This window comes from Brassica napus, chromosome A1 (assembly GCF_020379485.1).
Source record: "Brassica napus cultivar Da-Ae chromosome A1, Da-Ae, whole genome shotgun sequence".
Taxonomy (NCBI): domain Eukaryota; kingdom Viridiplantae; phylum Streptophyta; class Magnoliopsida; order Brassicales; family Brassicaceae; genus Brassica; species Brassica napus.
Window position 1 is genome coordinate 10,782,972 of NC_063434.1, and position 23,477 is coordinate 10,806,448.

Here is a 23,477-nt window from a genome sequence, read left to right on the forward strand (position 1 = left end):
CCTATACACATTACGATTACCCAATGTAACGTGATATTATAAATCGTCATACATGAAATAGACCCATAAATCCAACATCCAACCCCAACACCCCAAACAACCCTTCATCAACACTAAACCCAATACCTTTCCACACGTTAACATTTTCACCTCAGCACAACAAACCAACCCGTAGGGAAAACTAAACCCAAACCCCCACCCCACCTCCATAAACCCTAAACCCAATACAATGCCCCTGTTAGACATGTTGTGGTTGTTGTACGGAACACCGGTAGACCTTTTCTTTTGTGTTATATTAATAATGCAGTTATGTAGTATGTCCACATATCTTAGAAGCATTTCGTGTGTAGATTGTTCATACTATACCAGTTATTACCAGTACTATACTATAATTAGTCCTCTATGTCGTTACCAATCGAAATACTAAACATAACATCCACACGCTTACAGAAAACGAAACCCAACCCTCCCCCCCCCCCAATAACCATAAACAACATAACTATCTAAGAAGTAATGCTTCAGCGTACTATACCATTTCTTATAAGACTATACTATATTAAAGTTAATATGGTGAAGTTGAAATAAGCACACAAACCAATAACCATTACAAAAGGAACTCTATACAGTTAAACCCAATACTTGTACACACGTTAACATTTCCACCTTAGCACAACAAACCAACCCGTATGGAAAACTAAACCCAAACCCCCACCCCACCCCCATAAACCCTAAACCCAATAGAATGCCCCCTTTTAGACATGTTGTGGTTGTTGTACGGAACACCGGTAGACCTTTTTTTGGTGTAATATTAATAGTGCAGTTATGTACTATGTCCACATATCTGACAAGCATTTAGTGTTTACATTGTTTATTCTATACTGTTTTTGCCAGTACTATACTATAATTAGTCCTCTAAGTCGTTACCAATCGAAATACTAAACATAACATCCACACGCTTACAGAAAACGAAACCCAAACCTCCCCCCCCCCCCCAATAACCATAAACAACATAAATATCTTAGAATGAACCCATAAGCTTCAACGTACTATACCATTCTTTAGAAGACTATACTATACGACAGTTAATATGGTTAAGCTGAAATTCGCAAACAAACCAATAACCATTACAAAAGGAACTCTACAGAGTTAAAAAAAATTGGAAAACACCCCCTACAAAGACACATAAACCCAACAATCCAACCCCAGGAAACCAAAAAAACACATCCTCAACACTATACCCAATACATTTCCACTCACTAACACTTAAAAGAAAACCTAAACACAACAAACCAACCCGTACGGAAAACTAAACCCAAACCCCCCACCCCACCCCCCTTAAACCCTAAACCCAATACAATACCCACTTGTATGATACAAACGTAATCACCAACAACCCCACCATTTTTGAAAACTAAACCCAAACCCTCCCCGACCCCTTAATCATATAGACAGTACCATTACTCCTTCCAATGTGAATTTATCAACCGTCATATATGGAATAGTTAGTACCGGAAGATTGGCCAAACAGTATGGAATATAGATGGAATGTGTTTAATTTACATAGGATTTTGTAGATGAACATAAACTTGGGTATGACTCAAGAGAGACTGACTTAGCATATCCTTCGTTCCACATGTTGTACTATTAGTACTCTAAACGGTAAACACTAACTCCCGAAAAATATACTATTTTAATTGCATGGAATAAAGAAACCTGGGACTGAGGACATCATAAGTTAAACATAAGAAATCATCGTTTGTTATTCTGAAGAAACAAAGGATTACAGAGTAAAACATAAAGAGGTAGGAGAAAGGGAATACATCAACACAATGTGGATTACATCAAACACGAATAAACATAAAGTAGTACAGTTCTGAAAACGACTAAACTGCAGGATTAGGGGGGACCACCTTAAACATACCCAGGGTAGAGATCGCTTAGTTCTCCGCTGCAACACGGACCTCCTCTTCAGTGAGAGCCAGATCAATCAAAGGCTTCCCCACGGCAGCAATCTCTAACAGAATCAGTGCCACAACCGCGGCGTACCCTAACAACAGGAAAATGATTATTATAAATACTTCGGGGAATGCTATACTAGTTACCTCATATAATATAGTAGGATATGCGTATGGTATAGTGCGGCGTGTTAAATAAAAATTTAAATGAGAGGCGATTAATACCTGGATGTTCAAGTAGAACTGGTATGTCTAAGCGAGATATGGGGAACGGAAGGTAATTCAACTCACGAGGTCGTGAAGTTAGACAGAACCTCGATACCATGTGCGGCATCATAATCGATATCGGGTTGATGACATCTTTCAACACTGAAATTGGAGGACATGTCTGGTTCGCGTCCACCACATAGATGGCCCACATAGGCAAATCTACTATCATACCAATCCAGTGTCTGTCTTTAACCAGAATCAGAGTGTAGAGAAAGTCTACTTGCGTAAACCACTGTGACCGGTGCATGAACTGACTGCGCAGAGACATCGGAAAAGTGAAGGCGGACTTATCTTGCATGGCTTCAAAAGCAGGATAACTTCGGATCAGATCGATAAAGAAAGTTGGAGGGATGAAGTCAAATTTTGAAGATGGATTGCTGTCACGCCTCTTTCTAATCCAACCTACAACACGATCCACAGCCTACAAAGTAGATATAAATAAGAAGGAAAACAAAGAAACAAAATTTATGCAAAGGAGTGAGGATTATAACTTACCTCATACGAACAAACACCGGTGCAATTGAACAGATCATCCAAAGAAGCAATGGAACTGATTGACCCGAGGGATGGCGCATTTGATCTGAAGGAAAGTGGTAATACCGTTAGTTGATTATTGCCTGACTATACCATATTATATCATATGGAATATATAGTTTTCAAATGGAATAGTAACCATGCTATTCTTTCAACTTACTTTGCCTCCGCCATTGTCTTCAGGAAGGCCTCTCTTGCAGCTGGGGTTGGCGGAGAAAATGGGGAGAAGCAACCTATAAAGGTGTGTTTTTCTTGAGGACGAGGCTTTGGGTTACTTGGCTCAGCCGCCACCTTTTTAACCCGTTTAGGAGGTGCAGGATTATCATCAGTTTGACGCGCCACTTTCTTGTTTCCATCTTTCTTACGAACGGCGGGTGCAGGAGGAGTGTAGCGTTTCGTACTTGTATGCGTACGTCTACTAAAACGTCTGCCACCATCGGCTTGACCACCGGCTACATCAGTGTTCACTCGTCCAGCCTATTAACATAAACTTATCACATCTACAAACACACTTTACATTTGAGCTGGGAAGAAGGTAAAGCATTATACCTGAACTTTAGTAATTGTAACATCATCTTCATCCACATCCTCACCCTTATTCCCAACAGCAGCCTCACCACGATCGTCATGCACACCATCAAGACCCACTTTCTCCGGATTGACATCTGATGATGTCTGAGGTACATCAGTTCCAGAACCAGCGGAGGGTCGGACCGGGTTCTGCCAATGTAAAGCACATAGAATGGAATCTATTAACAAATGGAGTAGTTATATAGATTTATATATGGATATATAGTCTAGAGAACTTACTTTATCAATGCCCGCTTCTGATAGAATTTTATTAACGACGCAAGACACTGGGTCATCAACGCGGCGTTCCGATGATACATTCACTTCGTCCTAGATAGATTAACCACATTTTTCAATTAACTGAGCCAATATACATTATTATATTATTAAGACAAATCCGACAATTTGACTGCTTATCAGGTTTCTACTCATTCTTACCACATCAACTCGAGAAGGAGGATTGGCGGCATCAAAATTGTCATGGGATGCGACGTTTACCGAAGGCGAGGGATTCTAAATTAAAATAGTATGGTAATGTCAGTGACAAATCTCAATATAGAAAGAGTCTACTGCCATCAACTGCATAGAATGGTATAAAACACAACAGAATTTAAAGGACAAACCTCCACGTTTATGGGGTCATGTCCAATGTCAGCATCTCCCCCATGCTCGCACACCTCCACGTTTATGGGGTCATGTCCAATGTCAGCATCTCCCCCATGCTGGACCCCTGTCTCAGCTCTAAATTCGGCTCGATGAGTTGAGTCGGTCTGTTTACCCGGAGATAGTCCTCCACCCCTTTCTCCTTCATCCAGATTCTGTCCCAAACCAACCGAGGCGGTCTCTGTTGCCGCAACATCCTCTCCATCTTGCGGTGTTGACTGGAGAATAATACAAACAATTAATATGATATGAAATAGTCTGGTGAGATAATGAAATGACATACTATAAAATAATAATTTCATTGTATTGAGATTTACCTCGGGAACACCAGTATGTGTAGTGTGTCGATCGGGATTAACCTCTGTATAGTTGAAATCATCATTCTGACCTGGGAATGGTGACGAATGTCTCCGAGGACTAAACCCATACGTTGCTCCCATATCCGCACCTCTAAGCCCGGACTTAAGTAACTGATTGATCTTATCAAACTCCCATGTGACCGTAGTTTCCAAATGGGCAATCGCGGTGGTAGTTGCTTGTAAGTCGGTTCGAAGGCCTCCCACTTCAGAATTAAAATGTCCCTTCAAACTCAGAATATAGCTCTCAAACATTGCAATTACCTTATCCTCGTATACCTCAGCTGCACGCCTAAGTAATGTTTCGACATCAACATGGAAACTCTCACCACCATGCGGGGCACCCGAGGGGTTAGCTGATGATTGCCCTCTCGGATCTCCAGGGTAACCACCACTTTCTACGCCACCACGATGAGCATTATCCTTTTCAACCGGGTCAGGAACATTTTCATCACTTGACTCCGAAGTTTGTGCATGACCCTTCTTCAGTTTAACATCATCCGCTTTCACACCACCTGACCAAGTGTTATGCTCAAATGGGTAATCATCGTCAATCAAAGCAACCATGGTATCAACACTCGTATCTTCCTTATCTCCCAACCCACGATAAAGATCCTCCCCCACTTCATCTGTGCTAATCAAAGAACGTACATATGCCTGCAACACAAATACAGGATAGTGAAAGGCAGGAAATAGTAAGTAAGTAGTGTGGTCAAATAAAAACAGGTGTAGGTCTTTGAAATGGAAATAGTATGGTATGAATTGACATATGGAATGATATATATATGAAATAGATAAATACGCTGACTAACCTGTCCCAGTTGATCAACCGACTTAGCCGAGACAATGTTGACTACCACCTTTCTATCAACAACTCTCCTGATAATCTCTTCGCTGGACAAGTTGGAATCTGCTAGAGGATCCGCACCGCCAGTCTTAATAATGATAGAAGGACATGCAGTCACAGTAACCAATACCATAGCATGGGTAAATCCTTGTAGGGCCATTGTATCCTTCACATAATTAACTGCAGATCTTGCTTTTGTACTTCTAACCGTCAGTAAAAATGACTCCCTGCCCCATGGATACTTCAGGAAAGCGTCAAGATCACCAAGCATGCTCACTATTTCGGGTCTGATATTTGTTGTCCCACATGTTGGACATAGAATTCCTTCCACCAAAACCAACAACGAAAGCCGCAAACGGATTAACCGATCCTTGTATTTTTTACCCCTCACAAGCCGCTCCATGATCCATCCAGGTGTGGGCTTCTCCTCCCCACGAAATAAATCATCCCATATTGACATAGATGATTTCCCTTTACCGGACGCCTTCCCTGGCCCGATACCTTTCTCGGGGGGGTTCTCCAGTTAACTCAACCCCGTCGCCACAGTTCAGTCCGGTGACCATAGCAAATCTTGTATAGCATAGCGTATCGGCTTACCAACGAAGATCCACCAAAGTTCATACTCTTTTGCAGTGACCAACTGGCGTGAGAGGCAGTAATGGAGGAACATTACTGAAAAAGTATGCGACCCCATCTGCAAAACTCTCCGGAACTGCGACTGATTCAACATTTCCAAGTCTTCTTCCTCTAGTGCATTCTTTATGATGTTAATCCACCGTAGGTTGAAGTAGTTATTAACCCGTTTCCGCCCTGATGGTTCCGAACCCGCCTCAAACATTCTCAGAGGAAGACCTAATTCGTCCATTTTGGCACTGCCAACCATCAAAACAATGCAACCAGTTAGATTGACAGAGACAGGAAATAGAGTAGCTACTTGCAATACTATTCCATATACATATTGAATGCGATTCCAGTGACGGAGATGGTCTAGTAACTGCACAAATATGAAGTAGAAGATTCTGCAAACCTAACAAAAAAACGAAATTCCCACTAAATGGAATAGCACACGTTATCACTATGTTATTCACATACTATATTATAATTGCAAAACAGAAATGGTCTAGTATGATTATATTTATGAAATATCCTAAATCCCGAATTGAACAATGAAACCACTTTAATATTCAAAATCTATTTTTCGTGTTCAGATAATGACGGTTGAAAACGAAATAAAAAGATAACCGAAAGCGACGACGCAGAAATCACAGTTACAACATTCCAAACGAAGGCACGAACTCGATTTTTGTTTCTTTCTTCGAATGAACTACCACGTGGAGAGACCAGTAAATCGATACAGTACAGAAAAGAAATAGACAATTAAATCTCTCTTAAAGTTGAAAAGAACAAAGAAACGGACAACAAGACTCAAATCCGGTCGGAGTAACTGAAAATTTCAAGAAAATAGAAAAGTTAATTCGAACTTACAAGAGTACCGGAGTCTTCCTTGCCGGAAGAAGAACTGTAGAATGCTTTCCGTGTTCCGATTCGTCGGTCCGTGAAGTAGTATCGCGGTGACGAGCAGTTTAAAGTCAGGGAAAACACGATGTCAATTTGCGGTGGTGATGAAAGAGAAGAATAGTGCTTAGTTTACAAAGAGAGGAATGGTAAAGTAAAAAAGAAAAATGTAGGTTAACGATGCGCCACGACAGTTGGATGAACAGTTTAAATTTTTACTTAATCTTTATTTTTTTGCCCGTTACTCCCGGTAAATAAAGAAGGCAAAATGGCAATATTTTATAAAAGGTGAGTCATATATCGGTGAGTTAGGGAAAGTAGCCATCGAATGAATTATGCGGTTATTGGACGTCATACAGTGCAATTCCCCTAGTATTAACCCCATGCTTCGCATGAGAATATTTTTCTTTTCAAACAAACAAAATTTCAGTATCATATGAGAAAAATGCCTAAAACCATTAGATAATTTTGAATAATTTTCTCATGTTGCCAAAAAAAAAAAAAAAAAAATTCCATATTTAACGCATAGAACTCAACAGATGCTTAGAGGTCTTAATTGTTAGTGCACCGCACCATGAATCTACTTTCGACATGGAACTCGTTTGTTTTATATACTCATCTTTTTACCTCAAAGTCAAAGGTCTTAATTCTTAGTGCACCATTAGAAAATTTTCAGTTTCATATGACTAAACTTACATGTACAAAATAACTCTGATTAACCACGACATATAAGATTATATTATATTAGATTAGTTTAAAAAAATAAATTGATTTTTAATTAGTCCACTGGATACAAATACTATTTTGAAGCTTTCCTTTTTTTCTGTCTTGTTTAACTTGTGGTCTTCCTAATTATTAACCTACAATTTATGGCTTCTTTGTCTTATTACATTTAGTATCAAAGTATTCACTATTTTCAAAAGTGTTTCCAGTCGACATTTTTCTGTAAAACCTTTTGTACAATACAAAAACCATTAAACAATTAAGCTAATACGTTTTTACCTGAATAAATTTCTGAATTTGGAGCCCAAAAATGGTAAAGAGGCGATTGTGGTCAAGGAAATTTCACGTCTTAGAAAAAATCTAGAAATATATAAGAACAGGAGAGCAAAAGTTTGTGGAGGAAGGAAAAGGATGGTGGTTCGTGGGTTATGGTGGAAAAGAAACTGTTTCTAAAGTTTGTTTTCAAAACATTATTTTGTTTTAGTTGTTTTTTCTTAATTTTGTTAATATGAATTATGTGGCAAATTTTAATTGTATGTGTATTCTTTTGAAAATATCACGAATGTCTACGGATCTACTAGTACATTTTCTTTTAAATTTTGTTTTTCTAGAGTTTTTTTACTTCACTTCTAAGGTCAAAGTGAACCTATACGTTCACCAATCAATAATAGTTTGTCATCTTGTGTTCGAAAAAAAAAGAAACAAAATAATAAGAATTTGCTAAGTTATACTCCCTCCGTTCCTATAAGATGTATATTTTGGAAAAAAAATTTGTTTCAAAAAGATATATTTTTTACCTTTTCAATGTATGATTTTATGAAAAATTATAAGTTTCAAAAAAAATTAATAGTGTTTATCAAATTTCTATTGGTTAAAAATTATAAAAATTTGTTATTCACAAAAAAACAATGCATATTTAATGAGTTTTCTTAATATATGTGAAAAATCTAGAATATGTATTATTTTTTAAAATAAAAAAGATAAAAATAAATAAAAAATAGTAGTAACTGCCAGTTTTTTTGTAAACATTGTTAATGCTATCAACAAAACACTAATCATAAATCTTAAATCTTAAACACTAAATCCTAAACTCTCGGGTAAAACCCTAAACTCGTAACAAATAACTGTTCCCCTGTATTTTTGAAATAGAATTTTAATGGAAACAACAATTTGTAACTAACCTATTTGTAATACTTTGATGAATGGCTGTTACAGATGATAGTCACAATAGTTTTGAAGAAAAAAACATATATATGTAAAGATATTTTTTGTGTAATGATTTATTATACTTGTCTTGTGGTTGTATTAGGCTGTTCATCTTCATTTGTTCGACAAGTCAGACCATGTAAAATGGTTTCAACACCCTCTCCATATTTAACATTCCACATCATCTTCTCTCTCTTCCACCTCATTTATTCAACACTCACTTCAATCTACACATCTACAATGGTTTGTTTTAAAAAATTCAACACTATACCTACAACTCTTAATTCATATTTTTGTTTTTTACAATTAACTTAAAACTAAAATAAAATAACTATTATAATATTTATTTTGAATTATTATACTTAGATTAATTTTAAATAATACCAAAATCTGTATTAATAAAACAATCAAAATTAAGAACATATTTTTTATTTTCAAAAATACAAAACTTATTATTATTAAAACAACTAAAATTAGGAAACTTTAAATACACACGATACAAACACATATTATTAAGAAATTTTAAACACAGACGATAAAATCACACAAAATAAAACACTAAAATACTTTATTATAGTGAAAATGATTTTTTTTGTATCCAAACGAAATGAGAGTAGTCTCTATTTATAAATTAAAAAAAAAAATCTTGAATTTTGATATAATTTTTATTTTTGTAAAATAGTATTATTACAAAATAAATAGGTTTGAATCATTGGGTGAAGATAAAAGCAAAGGAAATCTGCACATCCAATCAGAAGACATCATTTAAATATTATCCTGAATTAAAAAAAATAATTGTGCCAGTCTGCCTGCGTGCACTCACGCGCCCAACATTTTATCTACTCACGTCGCGACACGTGGCTGTCTTGTCCCACAATTTTTTTTTCAACACCGTTGAAACTTTCCAATGCATATTTAACACACGTAAATTAACACATAAATTCAACACCCTCACTGCATTGTCTTCAACTGCTTGTTGAAAGTGGGTTTCAACACCCTCATTCTAAATGTCTCACCTGTGTGAAATTTTATGTGTGGGGTTAAATGGTCCAGTGTCCAAGGGTCCATACGCTCAAAAGGCCAAAACACCCAAAATATTGACGGATGGGTGGCTTATTTAGGAGGTGTTATTGGTTTAGATATTTTGATTGATTTAGAAGTTCATATAGTATTTATATGTAAAATAAGTAAACCTGGAGGTTTTCCTTCAGATTTGAGTCTTTGTATTTTTAACAAAAAAATCTATTCAAATCCATTATAAAATCAAATATATTAGTAAATCCGTACGATTGAATAACACTTAATTTGATATAGAATTTATGAATCATTAAACCAATAACACATGATTGTAATACAGATTTTAAAATCATAGAATCAATAACACTAGATTTAGTTCGGATTTTCAAATCCATTAAAATATAACAACCAATAACCCCTACTTAGGCTATCTAAACTGACTTTAATTTAATTCTTATCTACAAGTTTTAAAATTATCAGTTATGTTTTATATCAGTTTTCAAAGCAATAGCTAAAAGATTAGAAAAATGTAACAATAAAAATTTATTATCTAAAACAATATTTTAGCTGTAACAAAAAGTAGTGATGTAAAAATATTTTCATTTTTCATTTTTTTTAAACTTTATACGTACAACATATAAAATGTTATTACAATTACAGCATAACCAATCATCTTCTGCATCTGTTTATTACACTTTTTGACGAATATTTTAACAAGTTATAATTCCTTGTAAATAAAAGTACACATTTATTTCTATTTTTGAGAGGTTTGAGGTCTTAGGGGTCTTAGACCATCTCTATTTTTAACAAGTTGTCATCAAATTTTCTCTCAAAATGATGTAAATTCAAAATGAATTTGAATTTTGCTCCAATGGTTGCATTCATTTTTCCCTTCAAAATATAATATTCTAAGTATATTCTATTATTAATAATTATTATTATTTATAATAATAATATATATTTAAAAAACTTACACGTTTACCCTGCTATAATTTTTATTTTAACTAAATCTTTATTTTATACAAAAGTTTAGTTTCTAAAAGAATGAACAATTATTTATATGAAATTATAATTGTATTAGTGAAAGTATTATTAATTTCAATGAAGTATAAAACACAAATATTTAATCTTTTAAATATAAAATTAAAAATATATAAAAATTTAAGAATCAATTTGTAAATAAAAGTTCAATAGTAAAAATGAGGTTGTGAATAGTATTATTTCCCTGGAAGCCAAGAGACAAACCATGTAAGATATCATATATTCCTATATGTGTGCAGCTTATCTGAGTGGTAGGTTTTGAACCTAAGATGTTTAGCACCTTTCCAAGTCCGCGGCACCATCTGGTCACGCCCGTGTGGGCTAAAATAATTGTGTTTCTAGAAATCGTACACATATTGTAAAAAATATAATATTTGTTTTTGTTTTTTGGGTTCACATTGGTATGTATATAGATGATTTTAACAACTTCTTCTTCAATTCCAAATCAGAAAACAGTTGTATCAAAATATCAAAATTATGTTTTTTGTTATGGTATAAGAGCACTTTTTTTTCCTCTTTGAATCTTGTTTGCTTTTTATTTTGGGTTTTGTTCCTAGCTCAAATTTATCGAATAATCAATTTTCTTAATTTTGATATGTGTTCCTAAAACTCATTTTGCTCAAAATGGTGAAGTGAGGTAGAAAGACGTAGATACAAAGCTCAACACATGAGATTCTATGTTCTGAAGCTTGGACTAGGTTTTAAAGCTGATTCTTGATGAACACGAAGATTCTCATGCATATGTATTCAATAATAAAGTATTTTTTTCAAGAATCCTAAAAGTCTATATATACTAAGAACTAAAAGATAAACAAGATATATGATCATAAGAGCATCCTTAGTAGTGTAGTACTTCCCCAAATTATTTAGTCAATTACCTCTCTAGCCTTTCTCTACCTCTTCTAGGATTTCAGCCGCAAATTCCTCTTTTCCGACGGTTGCCACTGTGCTCTCAAGCGACCGTTGGGACTCACCTTTTTTTGTCTATGTTCTCCTCTGTTCTCCCTGTCTTCTGCGGCTGAGGGAGTGGTGGTCCAACACATCAGATCTGGTTTCACCAAAATCCGATCTAGGATTGTGGCATTTGGAGATGCTTGAGGACGGTGCCTCTTTATTTCGTGTTCATCATGCATCTGGCTAGTTCTCTCCAGTGCTTTTTTCATGTGCTTGGTCTTCTCCTCCGAGTGTAGAGGTGTGTGTTGTGCCGTCAAACTCTTCGTCGGCCTTGTGTTCTTCCTCCGGTGTGGTGTTTGGTGGTGTACGAGACTGCTTGTTGAGTTGGAGCTCTGGGGTTTGTCGTCTCCGGTAAGGTTTGTGTCTTTGTTTTGTTTCTGGTGCCTCGGTGTGTTCCCGTTGGTAGCAGCACGTGTGGGTTCGTGGATGGTAGAGGCGTCGGTCTGCTTCTCCGAGGCATGCTTCGTCTCTCGCTCTTCTCAAATAATCCTTTCAACATCGTGTTCATGTCTCGTGAGCGAGTGACAGCTCGGGTGTGTTCTTTGCTGCGATAGTTAGTCACTCGGATCAGAGTGTGGCTTCGGATTGTTTCTTCTGGCGGGTTGTGTGTTTCCTGATCCGTTTTCTCTATATGAGTAGGGATTAGATGGGTGTGTACGGTCCCGGTGGAATGCAAAGGAGGTGGTAATCTCTAGCGTAAACTACTGAATGACAACATCGTCGGGTCTCGGCTTCTCCTCGTACTGATGGTGGTCTCATTTTTCTGGCCTGCTTTGGTTTCATGTTCGGATTCTTTGCTCGGGTACGTTCTGGGTTCTCGTTTTAAGCTGTAGAAGCCGTAGCATTCAGGGTTTGAGGGCGCTCTTCTCTCGGTAGCTCGCGGTAACTAACTGGTTTTCTCATCTAGAACTTGTGGTTGGTTGGTCTGAGCCTGTCTCTCTCTTAACTGTTTAATCGCTTGCGTTTGTATTGCTTTTGGTCCGTTCCTTTGTTGTTGTGTAGTTGTTCTGGTGTTGTTGTTCATTGTTTTTTTTTACTTGTTTCCTATGTAATGTTTGCCAAAAATCGAAAATCTTGCTGTTCTTTGTTTTTGTTACTTGTTTCCTATGTAATATCTGTCAAAAATCAAAAATCGGTAATGATATTTAAAATTTTACCTGAAAAAAAGAAAAAATTTAGTCAATTTAATATTAATATTATTTTTCTGTGTAATTTAAAAAATTAAAGAGAAAAGAAAAAGACCATATATCATTTGAACCGAACAGTTAGGCTACGTAACTTTACGTTGACTCCTCTTCCCCTTCACCTAAGATTTTGAGTCTCTCACAGTTCTTTCCAAGTTTCTTTAAGAACAATCACTTCACCGTTTCAAAATAAATAAAAAAAATTAAAAATAAAATTTTTTATAAATTAATAACTCTATAAATTAATAAAATATTATAGTCCCAACATTATTAATTTATATAGAGTTTTTACTTAATTGCTGAGAATCATGGGAAGAAACACACTGCTCTAATTATAGTAATCATAATCTAAGAAGAATTTTTTTAATAATTATCCTAATGTAACTATTATTAGACGTATGGACCATCCAAAGTGTATAGTCTAAAGTAGTGAAAGATATGCTGAAACGAAATCAACAAAGAGAACACAATTAAGCCGATTAGGACTTCAAGCCCTTGCTTTTGCTCCAAATGAGTTTCTCAATTTCTCATTGAAGAAATATTATTCAGTTCTTCATTTTTTTAAGATGAATTTTTTTATTTACAAACTAATTCTTAACTTTAACTTATTGTTATTTTATACTTAAATCAATTATAAGTGTTGATGTCACCCAATTAATTTCATAGAACATGAAAATATTAATTTTTAAGAATTCTAAGTTTGTTTTAGAAGAATTTAGAATAAAATAAGTTCCTTTTTCGTTCTTATATATAATAATCTAATATTCTTTATTTATTTATTTATGTCATGTGTAATAATTATATCATATAATAATTTTTAAATTATAATAAACAGTGATTGTTTCAAATTATTGTTAAAATAAAATAGTTGGGTAAAATTAGTGAATTTGAAAAACAATTAAGGTAGTATTTATAATTGATTATAAAGTGATAATATAATAGATTTAGAATATTTATTTTTAAAGAAAAAACTGAATTAAATAGTTGGAAAACATGTGGTTCATTTTTTTAAGAACTTCAAAAAAAAAAAATTAACCATTAGAGATGCTATTTACCATAGAACACATACCATCAGGATGGTTGAAGTGTAACTTTGATTGTAGTTTTCATCGAGAAACGAGATCAGATGGGCTTGGTTTGATAGTTCGTGATGAAAGAGAAAGATTCTTGGTTGCTGGTATGGCTAAAATAAATAATGTATCTTCTCCTCTTCAAGGTGAAGCTCTTGGGTTCCTATATGCAGTACAACAGACTTGGATCAGAGGTTGGCGTCATGTTTGGTTTGAAGGAGATAGTGTGGAATTGCAAAGAATCATAAACCAAATGGTTGATCAACATGTCCAATTAGGTAACATTCTACATGATATCAGATCATGGATCTCACGTTTACCCTTCTGCTCTTTGGGATCAGTTAATCGTAAGAAGAATACGGCTGCTGATGCTCTCTCTAAAGAAGCAGTAGAGATGGATAATGATTATACTATGTTACTGATTCTGCCTCCTTGGCTAATAGGCTTCCTGTATGTGAACCTTTCACAATTTGATTTTTTAATAAAATGTTGTTCAAAAAAAAAAAAAACACATACTCGTTGACTTGCTCGGCTTCTTGTGAGTCAATCGTTTTGGTTTTATCTTTTTGTGAATTCGGGTTGATTGGTACTATAATGGGCTTTACTAGGCCCAGTAATCAATATGGATCTCCACATCTCGGTTCTAGGGTATTAGACTCCATGTAAACACAAAATATATACGGCTGAGATATCACTAAACAAAAGATCCAACGGCTAAGAACAATTTACATCCAATAAGATGTGAGACGAACAATCTATCCACAGAAAAATTTAGACAATCCCTAATTTGACAAATTTGTTATTTGCCTCTGACCTCCTCCTCCACCAGCTCTTTGTGTCTTCTTTCCTTTCCCTGAAGATCAGATTGGCTAGGGTTTTATCCCTTTCCCAAAATCAAAACTCTCGATTCTAGCCAATTTGTGCGAGTAATTGACCTCATCGTTTCGTCCTTTTGGTGAGTAACGAATCCGTCTACGTTTCTGGGGTTTTTGTTTGTTTGCAGTGATGCTTGGGGTGAGATATGATCCTCTCCATCTCTGGTGATTACTACTGGTTTCTATATAATCCTTAAACAAGAATGTTACCCGTGAGAGAAGGTCTTCAGAAACAGGTTAAGATTCTGATTGGATTAGGGTTTGGGGGTTACCGGGGTTTCCACTCTAGATTCGCTCACCCTAACGGCTTTCTCGAGCCCGCGAGCTCCGATTTGCTTCTGAGCAACGAAAGGAGGAACCTTTCTGTCCTCGGCGCTCTCTCTCGAACTTTCTCTGTTCCTTCTGTCTCCGGTCCGGCGTTTCAGGTCTGTGGCTATCACATTGATCTTTTGCTCTCGGACGCGAGTTTGAGGTCGGTGGGTGAATCAATGGCGAGTCTTGGTGGTTCAAAGTCCTTGTTTTTAGATCCCTTGGTTTCTGGTGTGACGGTGTGTGGAGATGGTCATAGCCGTGGAAGAGTCAGTATGAGACTCAGAGGAAGAGACCACGGGGATAATAACAACTCTACGGTCTACGGCTACTTTGCTTACCGAGCTGCTAAGAAGTGGATTGCTTTCAATCCTAAAACTGGAGGGTTAGGGTTTAGAGGCTTGCACAGCTCACTGTTGAGCCGCTTTTCAGCTGGGAATGCGCCTGATGTCTCGTTTGATAGCTCTCCCGCCGAGGAGCAGGTTAAAGGTTCTTCTTCGGATTCTGTAGCGGATAAGCTTTGTGTTAAGCCGTTGAAGCTCGTCTCCGGGTCTTGCTACCTACCGCATCCTGATAAAGAGGCGACGGGAGGAGAGGATGCTCACTTTATCTGCGCAGAGGAGCAAGCGTTGGGTGTTGCAGATGGTGTGGGAGGTTGGGCGGAGCTTGGTATCGATGCGGGTTACTACTCTCGTGAGCTTATGTCTAACTCTGTGAACGCAATCCAAGACGAGCCTAAAGGATCGATTGATCCTGCCAGAGTATTGGAGAAGGCTCATACTAGTACAAAGTCGCAAGGGTCTTCAACGGCTTGCATCATAGCGTTGACGGACCAGGGACTTAACGCGATCAACCTAGGGGACAGCGGGTTCATGGTGGTCCGTGAAGGGCATACCGTTTTCCGCTCTCCCGTTCAACAGCATGACTTCAACTTCACGTATCAGCTGGAGAGTGGGAGCAACGGCGATTTGCCAAGCTCCGGTCAGGTGTTCACGGTTGCTGTAGCTCCTGGAGACGTGATAATAGCTGGAACAGACGGATTATTCGACAATTTGTACAACAACGAGATCACAGCCATAGTGGTTCAAGCGGTGAGAGCTGGAACAGATCCTCAGGTGACAGCACAGAAGATTGCAGCTTTGGCGAGGCAAAGAGCACAGGACAAGAACAGACAGACTCCATTCTCTACGGCAGCGCAAGATGCTGGATTCAGATACTATGGAGGTAAGCTTGATGACATTACAGTTGTAGTCTCTTATGTGGCGGCTTCGAAAGAAGTAGGGAAAACATTGAAATGAAGATACAAATACAGATGTTGTGTGATGTGTTGAGTTTCTTAAGGTTTGTGTTTTGCAGAGAGACCTCTCTTGTTTTTGTTTGGTGGCTTGTGAGCAAGCCGGATCAACTGATTATATTTGATTTTTTTGATATATGTGTTGTATATGTAAATAAAAGGAGAAAGAGAACTTGTGTTGGATTATGAATAGCGCGTTAGCCGTAATTGATTCGCACACCCACTGGACTTGCAAAATCTACTAACACGCCCACAATATAAGTCTCTGGTGGAGTTTCTCTGTCACATAATTCACTTTCTTTTATCTTTTTACTTTGACTACATATCTTAACTACATAGTCACTCAAAGTTTCACTTTCTTTGTTGATCAAGATTCTCATTCTACTCTACATTTAGCATTGAAGTGCATCATTTTTAGCTGTCAAAGCAATGAGTGCATGACTTAGTCATTTGAGGAACCATTACTGTACATCACCAGCATCAAGTTTACTTAAGTTTCTACTTTCTAATAAGGCTTAGGCCTCGTTGACCAGTAAAAAAAAACAATTAGGTCCCAACTCTCAAGTCATTTGGCTGTGAGAAAAACTGACTCGTACACAGATTTAGATATAAAGTGAAAATGGTTTGACGAAAACAGTCAACAGAGAGTATGTGTGATGATAAGCTCCCCGTTAGAAGAAGGATCTAAAGAAGCTTTGATCCCTATGGATGATAGACCTTCCACTCCCACTGTGACTGGCTTTCCTAGTAGCTTCACTCCTTGCTTCCAATATCTTTCATCTGCACGATAGATAATGTGATAAAAAAGGATTGCAACAAAACCTATAAATATATTCGCCTCCTGAAACTAACATGTTAGATAACCCTATTCTACCCCTCCTGAAAGTACAATCCATCCATCAACAACAGCCTTAAGTCGTCAAATTAAATCCAAATTACATGTTAGTAACCACAGGCATTATTTCGAACCGCTTTATGAGTACAGTGAGAGTTATGAGTTTCATACCCGGTCCTGTTGAGATCACGATTGAGTTTTCTTTGTCCATCACCCAATCCATCCACAATGCAATTCCATGGCATACACCGGGTTTGGTAAACTCAATCTGTTTGCAGAGAAAATGCATTCATCAGAGTTGTTTGTACTAATGATGCATGCCTCTGCAAACTGTCTGCATGTACGTAATATATACGTTCTGAATTCTCCAACGAACATACCTGGACTTCCCCAGAACATGGACCTGCGATGGGCTTGGAGAAATCAAACTCCATAACTGTGAATTCCTTGCTAAGTTTCTGCAGATTTTCCAAGAACAGGAACAATCTTAACGTTAACCCAACGCTTGTTTAGTACACAATTTTAAGAACTTATGTTCAAAAAAAAAGAACTTTTGTTTACCTTTGTCTCTCCACATTGCCAGACAAAAAAGGGCAAACAAGGACTGTCTTTACCAGAAGGTAGATCACCACATCCCCCTAAAGTTGTATTCACCAGTGCATGGTCAAACCCTTCTACACTCCCAAGGCAACAACGGCTCTTCCAAAGATCCTGCACCATAAGCCAGTTAATGAATAATATATAAGCAAACGCGTCTCTGTTTTAGAATTGGTAAGAAATGATAAAGACTACTTACAGGAAGATACATTGCGCAACCTCTCAAAACTCCTTTATACGGCATCACCACTGCATCTTTTGACAGGACAGAATCCAGTAGAGTTCTGTCTTTCCTTCACGCATACCAGAAAGCAAATCAGCCAACCGTTAGCAAAACTTTATAGCGTCTTTTTCAAAGCTAAGCGATCAATCCAATAGCAACAATTACCAGAATCTGAGATTCTGCCAGGGAAGCCCGCTTTCAAGTCCGTAGTAGTATGGCTCTCCAATCAGTAGATCAATCTGTTGATAAAACATAGGGACACACAACCAAATGGAACCAAAAAATCACTCCGTTTATTGACTAAGCACAATGAATAAACTAAGGGACATCACTTTTCAAGAAGCCATAATTTAACTATGAGTTGTGATTCTTTACCTTGCTTGGATACGCTTCCATCAACTTTGCCTTCCCTTCTCTGAAATATTTAAAACGATCTTTTGAAAACCCATTCGAATCAGCAATGGCTTCCAGATATCTGGCAGCATTCTCTTGCAGCCCCGGTGACAATGATATTACCCGTGATCCGTTGGAGATATGTAGAGCCATAAGTGGTAAGAGAATACTATCATCAATGACGAGACATTGTGCATCAGATAATCCCTGAAACTGCAAAATAGGTGAAGAAACATTAAAGTGTGAACCAGAATATATGAGAAAAAAATAGCATAACTATACGAATAATGTTCCTTATGCAATTTTTCAGAGCACACTTTTTGTTGTTAACGTAAGACAGATATAGAAGTTTAGAGCATACAGCATTTCGTGTGGCCTCAAATATGGATTGCCTATATACGCTGTCGCCATATATTGCAACTCTTTCGGGTGGAAATGTGAGTTGCAGTTCTCCAGTGCTAAAAGAAGAGTGTGTAATCTCATGTGCCTTCTTCAGATTGTACAAGATGTTAGTACAAGTATGAGCAGCATGCAAATGAACCTTTTCGCCTTTGGATATGGATACGCCTGCTCCTGGAGTAAACCAAACACACTGTTTCCAATGATCACACCAGTCCCTAGCACCTGTATTATTATGGATAAAAGAAACGAAAACTCGTCAAATGAGATCAGTGGGCAAATACGGCATGGATCCCAACGGAGCTAAATGTGGTGCGAGGGTCTGTAGAGAAAAGGGATTCCACTACAACCACATAAGTGCGTGAGAATTGAGGTGAATCAAATGATTTCCACACGAAGGTGTGACTCACCTATCTCAGAATTTGACTCTATCCATCTGGGAGCGGTAGAGTAGAAGATTGTTCCTTCACTGTCAAGCTGAAGCACCCACCTGAATGGAGAAAATAAAAGATTCCTCATATCATATTGGGGGAAACAGACCAGATCTTGAGCCGTTTACCTAGGCCTTTAGGTGGACGGTAATGAACATATATTACCATGAAATAATGGCATGAACACTACCCTCGGTTATAGCTTCTATGTGCACATCAAGCTCTCCATTACTTTCAGGCCGTTTCCAAAAGTCAAATTCAAATACTTTGATGGGCTCTGACAACTGGATGAATATATATAAACTGAGTCTATGTGTATAAACACCAAATCTTATAGCAAAACTGTAGAGGAAGGTTAGCGATATCAATACCAGTTTGATCTCTTTCTCAATAGCATCGACATGCATGCTATATTGCTGTGATTTGATGCCAAAGAGACTCTCTAAGACAGGAGGAACTAAACGAACACCATCAGACATTCTAGCCTCATTACTTTGTAGATCGTGCATGTTACATAAGAATGTGCTTTCTACAAGCTTGACATTTCAAAGAAATAGCAAAGGAAAACAACGTGAGAAGGTATTCAATCAAAATCAAGATAAACTAGTGTTCTTAAAAATCGGTCTAGTCTGAGCAAAACGATTTTTTCAAACGGACTTATTAAAAAAATCGTTCTAGGCATTCAAAAATTAGGTATAGGCGGCACCTAACCACCTAGCTATTTCTTGAACATTGAGATAAAAAAAATAAAGACAAACCACGCAAGCAACGAACCTGACAATAGGTAGTAGCTCGGTACGGCACAGTTTTGGAATTATCAACAAGCAACATGTCATGAGCATGTTGTAAACTTGGGATTAGACCTTCACCAAGTAACTCAGAGTCCAATATTTCGCTTACCTAAGCAACAAGTAGCCATTTATAATCAACATTTCCTCTAAAATTCCCTAAAAATTATGTACATTTGTATCTATACTCACAAGAACATCAGCGCGTGAAGCAATGTCAGACCCAACTTCCAGTTCATCTGAACGTTTATTGATGAGGTTAATGTTCTTGGTCATCCCGTTCTTATGCATAACCTTTCTCATAAGCTTCACCATAGGGAGGTACGACTCACACGCCGTCACACAAGACTCTTCTTTATCTCCCATTGCTCTCGCAGCCATCATCGATAGCAATCCAGTTCCAGCACTATAACACACACGCACATTCTCCGTGTCAGTTAATTACTCATTAGGGACCAAAATCGAATTCAAATTGAGTTGTGGTAATGAGGAGAAACCAACCCAATGTCGAGGACGTGGCATGGTTCGGTGATGGTTTTCTCGATTGCAAGACGGTAAGCTCGGTTGCGGCGAGTGTCATTGAGCATGTCTAGATACGACGTCGTGGCGAGGAGGCCGTCAGTGGAAGTTACTGGAGCTCCGGCTTCGTCATTTTCGTCGATGACAATCCACTCCGAAGTGCCGGTGAGAGGGTCTTGTCTGAGCTGGAAGACGCGTTGATTTGACTGAGAGGTCATGGTGCGAGCAGCGACGACGGAGCTTAGGCGAGTGAGTGGGGGACAACGGAAGGGGAGTAAGGGAATAAAGGTTTTGGGAAGAAGAGACAGTTGCGGCGACATAGACGGAGTTTAAAGGTTTAAGCCGCCGTGATGACTAGTGAGAAGAGATTCCGCACTCTATTTTATGTTTTTGTTTCATTTAGACCCCCATAATATTCATTTTATTGCACGTTAGCTCCAGAGGTTTTAAAAGGAGAGTTTTACCACCAGATCAACATGTAACGAAATTTAGATGTCAAAGTCAAACTGATAGTAGACTAGTAGTAATATGTTGTAAATGTTACATGATGGTAGTAACTCAAACCATGCCGTCATGTTTGAGGATGAAATTTTGGAACATTTTATTGAAAACCAAACCGAAATCTTATGTTTTTTTTAATAATCATGAGTGATTTAATTTATAAGATATTTGGATTGGACAAGAGGAAAAATGCAGAAATGTATGGTTTGTACTAATAAATATGAATAGTATAGATAAGAGTGAAAGTAATGGTTGAATCAGTTGAGATAGTATGGTTAGTGTTATAGTTAGACAAGTTAAAGAAAATTTATGGTTTATCACATGAACAAAGTGTGACATATGGAGAAAGTGTGTAGAATTATAATTAATGTTCTTAAAAGTATGTACAGGCCTGAGTATGTATGAGGGTAAATAATTATATTTTGAATCGCTTATGGAGACTGGTTACATACTTGCATAGTAGTAATATGTTTTTTAACTTAGATAGTAGTAAAGTTACTATTATATTTTTTTAAACTTTCATGCTAAACGTACAACAAAAATGTTGTAGCTAATTTAGTCAAAAATTCACTATTCTCTCATAAGATGTATCTATTTTTAAAAGGTTACAATATCTCATATGCGTTATCAAAGGAAAAACATATACAAAATGCGTATGTTTTTCCAAATTTGGCACAGAAATATAAAGACTAGTACACCAAATTGTAAAAAAAAAAAAAAAAAAAAAAAAAAATTGTAATAAACAGGAATAAGGGGGTTAACTCAGAAATTTAAAAATACTTGTGGGTACTTAACAAATGTTTCTCAGTTACGACAGACTTCTTGCACGGACAGCTTTATCCTAAGTCCGAAGCCACCATAAAACATTGAAATCGAAATCCAGATTGCCGAATTTGATCGGGAGAAGAAATGGCGGGAGCGAATCAAACGTGTATATTCTGTCAGATCTTGCACGATCCCAACTCAACTACTCGTCTCCTTCACACCGTTCGTTCTTCTTCTCCCCTTACATCGTTTCCATTTTCTTTTTGATGAGAGGCTAATTGAACAACTTTGATTTTTTTTGTCTCTCTCAGGATGAGAAGGTCGTCGCGTTTCAGGACATCAAGCCTGCCGCCCGGAGGTTTGTTTTGTTCACTCGCTTTGGTTCATGTTTTTTTTTTTTTTTTTTTTTTTTTTTTGCTTTGGTTCATGTTGATTCATATAAACTATTTTTTTGTAGCCTAGAATCTTGAAATTTCAATGGATGTTCATTATAACAGCTAGTAATAACACCATTAACCTGTGTAATCTGGTTTATGGAAATGACGATAAAACGAAATTACTGGAAATGGTGGTTATTAGCTATCTAATCACTGTTGCAACTTCTTGCTTAATTAGCTGACGTCCACTATTATTAAGAACCAAAAAACACTATGTAGGCACTACTTGGTCATTCCAAAAGAACACATCTCAACTGTGAGAGACCTCCAGAGAAGGGATGAAGACTACTCTTTGGGTTTGTCCTCCAAATATTTATTCTCTTAAACACAATCATTCTGTTATATTTAATGAAAAAAAAATCGGATAAGGATGTTATTTTTGTGTGTGTGATTTGAGCAGTGAGTCACATGCTAAGTGTGGGACAAGAACTGCTGCAGAAAGACGCACCTCAAACCATTCATAGGTGAGGGGCTCTCTCTATTATTATTATTATTTCTTTGGATCAAACCCTCTACTATAATCGTAAATGATGCTTGATGTTTTCATTGTCTTTCTGCTAACTAACTTATGTAGAATTGACCTGATCTGTACTCCCTCACAGATTTGGTTTTCACCAGCCTCCTTTTAACAGTGTCGATCATCTCCATCTCCATTGTTTTGCATTGCCTTTTATGCCCAGGTACACCAATATCCTTCATATCTTACCTTCCCATCGCTTGAAACTGCAAAAATACGATTTTCTTTTCTTATCACACATTGTCACAAAACAGATGGAAAGTCGTCAAGTACATGTCTTTGGGATCTTTCGGTGGTTTTATTGAAGCACAGAAACTTCTGGAGAAGATAAGGCCTCTTTCTTCAAAAGTCTAACTGAAACCAACTTATCTAACTTCATTGCGGTGCTAAAATTGGCGCTAAAACTCTTTTTTTTTTGCTGGCATGTCTGTTATAAAATGCCACATATCATTGTTGATTTTGTATGTAAGAAGGATGTGTTGTGTTATCTTATGTAATTTATGTCGCTTGCCAATAGTTGTAGGCAGTGACTCCATTCTTATTTTTGTGTCATACTTAATGGGTATGAAATATAGACATTATTAATGATTCTTCTAATATAATCTCTGGTGACTGACATAAGAAGTAGACTTAAACAGATATTTCATATAGGATCTCTTATATAATTTGTTTGTAGGCTTCTTCTGGTG

The 23,477-nt window shown here is 37.1% G+C and overlaps 4 protein-coding genes across 4 annotated transcripts; 2 read left to right on the forward strand and 2 right to left on the reverse strand.

The window, feature by feature from the left end:
* Positions 1-1,720: 1,720 nt before the first annotated feature.
* Positions 1,721-8,252, reverse strand: LOC106446193. The gene is made up of 11 exons (XM_013887889.3): positions 6,681-8,252; positions 5,161-6,067; positions 4,310-5,005; positions 3,953-4,210; positions 3,768-3,842; positions 3,570-3,659; positions 3,309-3,479; positions 2,920-3,236; positions 2,721-2,805; positions 2,181-2,646; positions 1,721-2,047 (listed from the first exon to the last, which is right to left on the reverse strand). The coding sequence occupies exons 2-11, from the start codon at positions 5,653-5,655 to the stop codon at positions 1,938-1,940; spliced, it is 2,763 nt and encodes a 920-aa protein (XP_013743343.2). The 5' UTR covers positions 5,656-6,067; positions 6,681-8,252; the 3' UTR covers positions 1,721-1,937.
* A 6,390-nt stretch (positions 8,253-14,642) lies between these two features.
* LOC106446216 (probable protein phosphatase 2C 55) lies at positions 14,643-16,569 on the forward strand. The gene is made up of 2 exons (XM_013887923.3): positions 14,643-14,860; positions 14,909-16,569. The coding sequence occupies exon 2, from the start codon at positions 14,984-14,986 to the stop codon at positions 16,385-16,387; it is 1,404 nt and encodes a 467-aa protein (XP_013743377.2). The 5' UTR covers positions 14,643-14,860; positions 14,909-14,983; the 3' UTR covers positions 16,388-16,569.
* A 220-nt stretch (positions 16,570-16,789) lies between these two features.
* On the reverse strand, positions 16,790-21,068 carry LOC106446226 (protein arginine N-methyltransferase 1.6). The gene is made up of 14 exons (XM_013887934.3): positions 20,551-21,068; positions 20,242-20,455; positions 20,036-20,161; positions 19,633-19,797; positions 19,427-19,545; positions 19,241-19,320; positions 18,793-19,055; positions 18,414-18,644; positions 18,204-18,277; positions 18,015-18,108; positions 17,780-17,929; positions 17,599-17,676; positions 17,390-17,486; positions 16,790-17,163 (listed from the first exon to the last, which is right to left on the reverse strand). The coding sequence occupies exons 1-14, from the start codon at positions 20,886-20,888 to the stop codon at positions 17,021-17,023; spliced, it is 2,172 nt and encodes a 723-aa protein (XP_013743388.1). The 5' UTR covers positions 20,889-21,068; the 3' UTR covers positions 16,790-17,020.
* Positions 21,069-21,838: 770 nt separating this feature from the next.
* LOC106446235 (bifunctional adenosine 5'-phosphosulfate phosphorylase/adenylylsulfatase HINT4-like) lies at positions 21,839-23,378 on the forward strand. The gene is made up of 6 exons (XM_013887942.3): positions 21,839-22,056; positions 22,146-22,192; positions 22,491-22,567; positions 22,672-22,735; positions 22,874-22,951; positions 23,043-23,378. Exons 1-6 carry the CDS (start codon positions 21,979-21,981, stop codon positions 23,140-23,142), a joined length of 444 nt encoding a protein of 147 aa, XP_013743396.1. The 5' UTR covers positions 21,839-21,978; the 3' UTR covers positions 23,143-23,378.
* Positions 23,379-23,477: the final 99 nt, after the last annotated feature.

What these genes read in the sequence shown, in the direction of transcription:
- LOC106446193 (XM_013887889.3), bottom strand. Translation starts at nt 5,655, where the DNA reads ATGTCAATATGGGATGATTTATTTCGTGGGGAGGAGAAGCCCACACCT. An exon ending in CACATACTGGTGTTCCCGAG is followed by an intron (nt 4,211 to 4,309) that starts GTAAATCTCAAT and finishes ATTATTCTCCAG; the next exon opens with TCAACACCGCAAGATGGAGA. An exon ending in ATGACCCCATAAACGTGGAG is followed by an intron (nt 3,843 to 3,952) that starts GTTTGTCCTTTA and finishes ATTTTAATTTAG; the next exon opens with AATCCCTCGCCTTCGGTAAA.
- LOC106446235 (XM_013887942.3), top strand. Translation starts at nt 21,979, where the DNA reads ATGGCGGGAGCGAATCAAACGTGTATATTCTGTCAGATCTTGCACGAT. An exon ending in ATCAAGCCTGCCGCCCGGAG is followed by an intron (nt 22,193 to 22,490) that starts GTTTGTTTTGTT and finishes AACACTATGTAG; the next exon opens with GCACTACTTGGTCATTCCAA. An exon ending in GCACCTCAAACCATTCATAG is followed by an intron (nt 22,736 to 22,873) that starts GTGAGGGGCTCT and finishes ACTCCCTCACAG; the next exon opens with ATTTGGTTTTCACCAGCCTC.
- LOC106446226 (XM_013887934.3), bottom strand. Translation starts at nt 20,888, where the DNA reads ATGTCGCCGCAACTGTCTCTTCTTCCCAAAACCTTTATTCCCTTACTC. An exon ending in AGAGTCAAATTCTGAGATAG is followed by an intron (nt 19,056 to 19,240) that starts GTGAGTCACACC and finishes ATAATAATACAG; the next exon opens with GTGCTAGGGACTGGTGTGAT. An exon ending in TTGAGGCCACACGAAATGCT is followed by an intron (nt 18,645 to 18,792) that starts GTATGCTCTAAA and finishes CCTATTTTGCAG; the next exon opens with TTTCAGGGATTATCTGATGC.
- LOC106446216 (XM_013887923.3), top strand. Translation starts at nt 14,984, where the DNA reads ATGTTACCCGTGAGAGAAGGTCTTCAGAAACAGGTTAAGATTCTGATT.